Here is a 9,239-nt window from a genome sequence, read left to right as displayed (position 1 = left end):
TTTCCCACAATGCAGCTGGGCTTCAGCCTTGGAGCTGGGGTCACCCCCACCCAGCTGAGCCCCGTGGAATGCCAATAGGGAGCAAAAGGAGAGGGAGGTCAAGTCATAGATGGCGAGGTCGTTGGGGCAGGAACCATCAGCCACTATCTGTTTGGGCAGCACCTGGCCCTCTGGAGGCTGGAGCTGGCTGAATTTTCTAGTTGCTCGGATACCTAAGTGATGAGCAAGAACAACAGAACAGAAGGCCCCTATTGTTTCTGTGCATTAGCACTGTAACAAGCACCGTCGAGCTCCAATTTTAATTGCTGTTATGACACAACCGTTCAGTCAGAGGGAAGGCCTTTCAGCAGAGAGTCACTTGCCAGCTTTTTTTTTTTTTTTTTTTTGTTACTGTAAGATAAAGCCACAGAGATTTCTGTCACGATTTCTGTCTGAAATGTAGGGGTGGTCAAGGTATCCCTGTAGGCTGAATAGCAGCACCTTTGGTGCTGCCATATTCTCTCCAGCTGTGGGGCCCACTTTCACAGCAAAGGAGATAGGCATCAGGCATTCAGCTTCAGAACTAAAGGCTGGAGTGGCTATCAGTGGGGCAGAAGGGCCCAGATTCCGCAGCAGGAGCTGTAAGTGTCTTTTCTGATAGGGGTCCCACTCTGTCTCTGGCCCATGGACGTTGTCTTGCAGCTGGGCTCTAATTCCTGCTTCTTTCCTGGCTTTGGGAAAATTGTTTGGGCTCAGACTTCCAACCCTGACCAGTGCTTTCTGGCTGCCATCTGGAACCACAGGGGCACTGGCACAGAAAATTGGGAAAAACCAGGCCCTTTAACAGCACCTCATATTGGGCAGCCAACAGGAAATGCGAGGGGGAAACACTTCACACATGGTCGTGCAGAGGGCACGTGGGGGATGAGAAAGGAGATACGAGACCCAACTATCCTCTCTCTAATTGGGCCATGATGGTGATTTTTATAAAAGAAACACTTGTGTCAGGGCTGAGTGGCTGAGGTCAGTCACACACACCATGTCCCAGCTATTTCAAGACAGGGTCTGCAGCCTCCAAACCACCAGAGACAAGAAGGGGAACTGTAAACCATCCCTGTTGCTTTAGAAGCCGCAGAGCCTCTAAAAAGGGAGCCAGCAAGTCTTTCCAGCTGCCAGCTTCAGCCCAGTTTGAGGCTGACATCTGCTGGTATAAAGAAAAAGCAAAACTCTCTCCACAGTGCGCTCTGCAAGGTGAAGGCCATTTGTATGGAAATAGCATCAGCCATCCAGTCGGCTCCCTTATTTCAGTCCTATTCAATGGGGATCAGGTAAGGTTTTAGCTCACGCGATGGATTTCTCCTCTGCCTGGCTAGAGAAACATCTGAGCATCGAATGGAATGAGGAGGCAGCAGGCAGAGACGACTGAATTAACTTTATTATTTTTTTCTAACTGCAGATTCAAGGTATACAACTGAACATTGCTATTTTTCTTATGAGACTTATAAATAAAAATACAAAAAATGTTCACTACAAAAAAATCTACTGTTAGTAGGATGTAAAAAATATTCTCTTTGCTATAGAAGGCACGAACTTCACTTAGTGACACATGGAGAGAAAAAAAAACCTGCAGCAGTAAATTCTTTTTTTTTTTTTTCCTTTTTTTTCTTTTCCTCGGTCAGAAACACTGAAGTTTTACAAAGAAATGCATCTGAGTCTACACAGAACGAAGGCAGATGCGGAGAGCTGCAACTAGGAGACATCACAATTTGGGATTTTTTTTTTCCTTTTTAAAATTTTTAGCTAACTGCATCTGTGGCTAGAGAACAGACTCGCAAGCAGTGCTGCAAAAGAAAAGAACAGAACGGAACAAGAAAACAGATTTGTACAAAAATAGTAACCAATAATCTGAAAAAAAAAACAAACAAAAAATTGGGCACCTTCTAAAATTAGGCTAACAGGAGGTGCTGAGGTAGACAGAACTATAACATCAATTAATTAAAAACACTATTTTTAATACAGAGCGATCAGACTGGCACTTGTGCTGTCACGACATAAAAAGACAAGCAATGAAAACAAGCCTTCGTTTGCTTGGTCCAGCAGGGCAGTTGGTCCTCAGTGCTATAATATACATATATATAATTATATATATATATATATATATATATATATGGATAGACGTCATGGAGCTTTACCATGGCTTCTTAGCCTTAGAAGATCATGCATACATAACACTATGTGAAACAAATACTAGGATGAACACCAAAAATGTGGCACGCCGCATGGAAGGCTGTCATGGGACTACCGGCCACATTCATTGGAATGGTATATGAAAGCTCTACGTTGGAGGTGAATTTGGTGCCTCTTCCTTTTATCAACCTTCTTTTCTGTCCTAGGGATTAAAGCAGTCTTGGGACGACAGTCACAGAAGCAGGCGTTCCAATGGGTGGGCAGCGGGGACAAGGGGAGAACACTGAGACGAGTAGAGTGAGATACAAGTGTTCTTATCTGGTCTGATGAATTTTCACACCCAAAAAAAAAAAAAAAAAAGAGTTCTGGGCTTTAAATTTAAAAGGCCCCAGTGACCTGATTTTATACTTTTTGGGTCTGGCAGGAAACCAACCTGTTTTACACAGTGCAGGGTGATGTAGCCCAATGGTGCCAACACCCAAGATGGGAGGAAGAGAGAGTCTTACAATGGAAAAATAAAGCATGGCGGAAAATTAGTTGTTCGCTCCATCGTACCATGACAGCCTCCCAGCCAGCAGCACCAGTTTACTGCAAAAAGGTACCGTATACTTGTGAGAAATCGCAGCAATCTTTTTTTCTTCTAAATGTGAAAAAACTGTTTTCAGGCACAAAGATTAAACAAGCCATTCTCCAGAGTTGCATCCTGGATTGTACTAAATCAGCATCCCTCCAGCTTCCCCTTCCCTGCATAAGCAGCAAAGCTATCATCAATTCTGTGCGTGCTCACGCACATACATTCATGCTTTTATATCTAATGCATAAAAAGAATCTTAATGTTCTGAACTGAGACAACACCACCGCTTATATCCCCAAAACAATTCCGGAGACAGGCAGGTGTACGTTCCAAAAGGATGATCGGACCAGAGTAACGTGTGTGCACATAGCAAGCTTTCTGCTTTGTGTCCAGAGGAGTTCTGATAGCACTGCGTAAGGCCGATACAATTCCAATTCAGGAAGAGTGCTCTGTGCTGTGATAAGCAGCATTCAGAATGGTAACTGGCTTTCTAAAACTGAAATTATCAACCTGGCCAACAGAACAAAGACGTAATGCTGCTCTGAAGGTAAAAAAAGTCTCACGTAATGCATCCCCTGCCCTGTAAGATTGTGCTCTCTGCAGGAAGGGGGAGGGAGAGAATGCAGATGGCTTCCCCCTACATACCAGACCTGTTTATATTTGCCTGAGTCCCATATGAAGTCTGTAGCTCTGTCTACTTGTGTATCTGTTTGTGCTCTGCCATCGACCGGTCATAACTGCCTGCACGTAGCCCAACATTCAACAGCAAATAATCACTTTTAGACTGGCAGGTTGAGAAGAATTTGCTTCTCTGCTTTTAACCCTAAATACAAATGATGGTTGCCCAGGAACAGTGTCATCCCAGCAATAAACAAACTGTTTTGAACTCACCAATATCTACTTGCACTGCCTGTCCTACCGTCCCCCACCGCACTTCAAGGCTATGTTAGCTGATGTAGGAAATCTGCATTTGACGAGCACGCTTGCATACATTTTCTACATGAGAGTTTGAAGCTGCAATATTTTGATTTAGTACCATCCAAGGCTGCAACACTGGATTACAACAATACTGCATGATTTAATACACAACCACACTCACAAAAAGCATACACACGCACACGCATACGCACGCACACACAATTCTTGTTCACATTACAAAAGGAAGGGCAAGGTCCTGTGGAAACTGACACAGGGACTAACAAATATTACAAAAATATTACACTTTGTCAATATCAGTTCAACCCTTTCAGCTTGGTGAATGGGGGCTGGGGTAGGTGTAAAGAATGGGTTCATTTTGTGGAACACCTTAAACATTTTTGACATCAGTTTTAGTTCTGAGACTGAGCGAGTATCTCATGGCCATCACTGGCTAACGCAAAATTGATGCGTTAGTGCATATTTATTTATCTAAGTTCTGCCCTAAGTGATTTTATACTCACATTTTTCACATTATAAACAAGACTCTACTGTTCTATTCACATATTCAAGTTTAACTCTTTCCTTTTCAAAGCACTAAATCTTCACTAAACTTTAAGTTACCCTGCTCCACTGTCACAAGAAGTTATTTTCCCCAGTTTTAAGGCCTTCAATTTTTTTTCCCCGACAGTTGAGACAAGGTTGGGAGGGTGGGTAGGGTGAGCACAGCAGTATAATACCCTCTTTTTTCCCTTTACTTCCGTCTACAAAATGCTTCCCTAACTTCTTCTGTTTAATATAAATGCAGCTAAATTACAAAATAATATACAATTGCAAATAAAGCACAAGATGAAAATTGAAATGACATCACAAAGCAAACACAAATATTGCAAAATGTGCTTTTCATAACTGCAAAACAAAACCAAAAAAAACACAAACATAAGAGGTAGCTTTCAGAATCAACGACCTCAGCTCTGTCAAGGCAGGCCGTTAAAAATACCAATTTTGGTAACGATAATGCACAAAAACCACCATAAAACTACGTTTGCGGCTGCCATGGCACTTCTGCACTATCACTGAGCATGCGATTCTTACACCGCATGTCACGGATCTGCGGCATGGCCTTTCAAACAAACTCTTCATTTAAAAAGAAAAATCAAAAAACCTTCAACCCAACAATAAAAGCTCATGAGGTCACAAAAAACGAGGTAATTTCAAGTAAAATGTGCTAAATAGAAATATTCAAAATTAAAACAAAACAAAACCCTCCAAAGCAATACGCAAAGAAAAGCTGTCTTTTACCGTTCATTCCTTCATAGCTTCCTGGACAGAGGGCTGGGCAAAAAAATGACTGTGTGATCCTGTTTTGTAACAGAGGGGAAAAACCCCAAACCAAGTGCATTTACCCATTCAGAGCAAAGCTGTCGCGGCCAGACTGGGGACAGTTTCTAAAGGGCTCTTGCTTTAAAAAAAAAAAAAAAGCAGAACTCTGTCAAATTGCCAAGCATGGCGTAAGTAGAGACACAAAAGCGAGCCACTGAGCAGCATGATACAAACAATATCCAACACCTGAAATTGTGAATGATTTCCCATTCCTCAAATCTCAGACAAATTTAGGTCAAACTGACAGATTGGCATTTAACCAGCCTGAGTCACTGTGATGCAATGCAAGCCAGGGGGATATACCGCATGTGTTTTCAGGAGGAAGGAACACAAGCTCACCCATCAGTCCTTCAGCCCCCTGGCATTACCCAAGCACCAAGGGGCAGTTTAAGAGCATCTTGAACTGTGACTCCCTCATCTGAAGACACACTTGTCCAACAATGGGATTTGACAAACAGGCTGGAAGATTTTGCCCTTTTGATCTGGTTCTAATTCCCTCCCCTCAAACAACAAACAAACAAAAGAATAAAAAAAATGCATAGAAAGGTCTTTGGTCAGGAAAGAGGGTCACAGCCTAGAGGCAATTTTTTACAGCCAAGTTCCAAGTTCTTGAACAAGCTGACTTTGGCCCAAAATACCCAAGTTGCTTTTAGTTGGGGGAGGCACCCAGCAGCACTGGTTGGCCATCAGAGGAGTAGTGACTGGTGATCAAGTGATCTGTACATGAACGAGAGTCTCAACAGCTGTCAGTTTCAGGCCAGTCTATGCGGTAACATAGCCACTACTTTGCTAATTAAAGGGTGTGATTGAGGGGGTACTCTGAATGCTGAGGCTAAGAACTCACCCTACCGATTCTATGCAGCAGGGGAATTATGTCCTCATCTAACTCACCTGCATGCTTCTGACACCAACCGGCATGCAAGCAATCTGAAGCTCGCTTAGTTTCCATCGTCGAATTTCTTTTTTAACAGTTTTCTTCAAATTGAATTTTTCTTCAAATGCATTTTCTCCAAAACAGGTTTTTTGTTTTGCTTTCAGAGTTCATTAATAAACAGAAAACATGCCCAGAAAACAATCTGCCATCTGAAATATAGCTGCCCACGAGCAGAGGGGAAAATAAAAATGTGTAGCCAAGTTCAGATTTGTTTTACTTACATTCAAGGGGTGCAACACGGGCTGGGGGACAGCTTTCCCTTAGCTGGATCTGGGCAGAGACCCTGAAACTGTCTCCCATGCATGAGATACAGCAGGCAGGGTGGCCCTACAGCCAGGAACAAACCATCCACTCAGAAAACCTGCATCCCCACCCAAAAGGGGAGCTTCCACCATTGTCCTGGCCTGGCACCGCTCAACCTGGAAAGAAGGAGGAACTGCCACCTTGATGCCAGGGCTTTCATGGGGAATGGGGATACTGGCACCCTCGGTGCTGCCCGGGATGCACCCTGCCCCAGCACTGGGTGCACAGGCATGGCCCATTCTGTTGCTTCCTCCCTGGCTGCCGCTGGCTCTGCTTCCAGAGAACCACGCACTAAGGTAGGGCACCTGCAGCTCCCCATCTTCTCCATCAGGGATAGGTGCCCTGCTGGGAAGGGGCTCCCTCCCTGGGCCCCTGAGGCATATTCCAGCTGTGCCTTTTCCTTATGCCAAGCTGGGCCAGACTGACGAGTAATCCCAGATGCCCGACTGGAGACACTGACAAAGGTGATCAGCAAGTTCTGAAATTCAGGGGGTCTCACACTGGGGCAGGAAAAAACTCGATGCTCTCCAAACCCCTAGTGACTTGGGGCAAACTTGACTGCAATGTGATCGGTGGCATCATTAGCGCAATGAACAAAGCTCCAGAGAAGCCAGCCTGTCCTGCTGTGCATCATGTGCCCTTGTTATAAAACTTACCTCTGGTACCGTTCAAGCTAATTTTTTTTGGGTGGGGGCTGAGGGGGTTGGGGGAATCCTCTGAGAGGGATTTTAACCACATGCATTACACTGCCACCAACTGGTGAGGCTGCACAACAGGCAGCTGAATAAACCTGGGTGACCGAGGGCAGGCCTAAACTACAGCTGCTGTAATGGCACAGCTGGGCCGCTGCTTCCTACATCCTGTAGGAAGGGGGTTTTAAGCCATCATTGATCCCTGTGCCTGAGAGACGACTCCACAGAAGGATTCACCGCAGGGGCGAGGCCAGTCCACCGACAGCATTCAGGGTGCAAAGGTTTTCCCCGGCCCTACCCAACGTAGCCAGGCTGCCCTCGTTTTCAAACACAAACAAGGCCTGAGTAAAATAAAGGAACGCGGCAAAAACAAGCTGAAAAATTCAAGCTGGGAAAGGCCAACCTCCCAAAATCTGAGACTGCCAGGCTTGTGCTGGACTGCTCCTCCCCATTCTACACAGTGACGTTTCACCTGCTCTCGCTAAAGCCCTTGATGAGCGTCACCACAAAACACGAGCAGGTATTTGGCTATGGCTCGATTCTGATGCGCTTTTCTCTCTGACTGCACAGAGAAGACAAACATTAAGAAGGGAACCGTCCCCCCCTCCCCCATACGAACACCTCACAAGCCAGAAACAAAAAACAAAGAACCCTTTGAGTAAACAGAATAAAAGGCCATGGATGATTTTTTTTTTTTTTTTGCCCAGTCCTTCCTGACTTATATCTTCCCCCTCCATGTCCCTTAAACATAGCAGAGGTAGAGATAGGTCTTCTCTATCCTCCAGTCGGTGGGAATCTCCTCTGGCTTGTGGCCCTTCATGTGTTTCTGCATGGCAGACAGGCTGGGGCAGTACTCCAGGCAGATCGTGCACTGGTAGGGGGAAGCACCGTTGTGGGTCCTGAGATGTTTGATCATGGCGGAGTAATCTCGGGACCTCTGGTGACAGAGCTTGCATTCGAAAGGCTTTTCGCCTGCAGGGGCAACAGAATGAGAGAGACGAAAGAAGAGTGAGGCAGCCGCCAGTACTTTCACAGCTGCCCATCACTGCAGTATCTGGGTGCCTGGCAGTCTTCCAGGTGTGAATCTTCAGCCTGCCCCTGCCAAGGAGCGACCCATGGTGCAGACAGAGAGCTAAGGCAGAAAGAAGTTAAATCATCACAGCCCCAGGTCACATTAGGAGTCTGCCACGCACAGAGAATAAAACCTGGGTCTCCTGCACTTCAGGCCAGTTTCGCTATGGGCCATTATTCATCATTATGGCCCCAGGCTGCGGGAGGGAAGGCAAGAGTGATTTTCAGACACAACAGGGGCATTACAGGCTCTCTGGCCTAGATGACAGGACACGGGATTTGGGAGTAAAGAGAGCGGGATTCTAAATCCCAGCTCTTCCACTGGCTTGCTGCGCCCCCTTCCCTGCTCCATGCCTCAGTTTCCCCTTTGTGCAGCAGAGAATAGCGAAACTGATCTCCGAAGCACTTGGAGATTTAAATATGAAACATGAAATACAGGCTCCAGTTATATACCTGGTAGCAGTCTCCACCACATATTTTTAAACCCACCTTGGTGTGTGAGCACTATGACTCACCGAGCTGTTAACCCAGGGAACCACGGCCACAAGAAATCCCATTGCTCAGGAGCAAAAAGTGAAACAAACAAAACCAAAAAAACCCACCCAGAAACGAAAACAAAGACTGGGTCTTTAAATGGAAAAAAGGGACTATGCCGAGCAAAAGGTCAAGAAAAAGAACGAAAATTTTGCAGGAGGAAATCCAAACCTGCTTCAGGCCAGGAGCCCAACTCTGACTAAAAGGGTCAGGAACAAAACTGCCCTGGGGCAAATCATCTCATCATTGCAGAACCTGTTGCACCTTCCTCTCAAGCAGCTGGAGCTGCACCCTGCTGGGGACAGGATGCTGGGTAGATGGCCCCATGTCTGATCAAGTGTGCATAACGGCTGTGCTTCCTAGTGCCACCTGCTACGTTCCCCAAAGCTACCCAGAAGCTGGATCCCGGAAGAGAAGCTGATCTCTCCCCCTGCTCAGTTCTCCATATTTTTGGGTTATTCCATGGCAGCAGAAGCCAGTGAATCACTTGGGTAACATACGAGGCTGGAGCTGAGATTTCAGGGACTCGTTTCAATGCTGTAATTAACGGCCTGGCCTCCCTGATATTGATACCTGCTTTGTGCACAGACACAGCAAATAATGAAGTAACAAGCAGCAAAAGTGATCTAAATATTGATCCGCTATTTACAATAGTTACATGCTGATG

At 45.7% G+C, this 9,239-nt stretch overlaps 1 protein-coding gene across 5 annotated transcripts in view; it reads right to left on the bottom strand.

The window, feature by feature from the left end:
- Positions 1 to 1,392: 1,392 nt before the first annotated feature.
- ZBTB16 (zinc finger and BTB domain containing 16) overlaps positions 1,393 to 9,239 on the bottom strand; it is a 201,538-nt gene continuing 193,691 nt past the window's right edge. For all 5 annotated transcript variants that reach the window (XM_074977205.1, XM_074977203.1, XM_074977204.1 and 2 more), the window contains exon 7: positions 1,393 to 7,939. In XM_074977205.1, coding sequence (XP_074833306.1) covers positions 7,710 to 7,939 — 230 coding nt within the window. In that variant the 3' untranslated portion in view covers positions 1,393 to 7,709. The remainder of the gene's footprint in view (positions 7,940 to 9,239) is intronic.

This window comes from Carettochelys insculpta, chromosome 25 (assembly GCF_033958435.1).
Source record: "Carettochelys insculpta isolate YL-2023 chromosome 25, ASM3395843v1, whole genome shotgun sequence".
NCBI classification, from domain to species: Eukaryota; Metazoa; Chordata; order Testudines; family Carettochelyidae; genus Carettochelys; species Carettochelys insculpta.
Note: the sequence above shows the minus strand (reverse complement) of the source record. Positions and strands in the feature narration are given on the sequence as shown.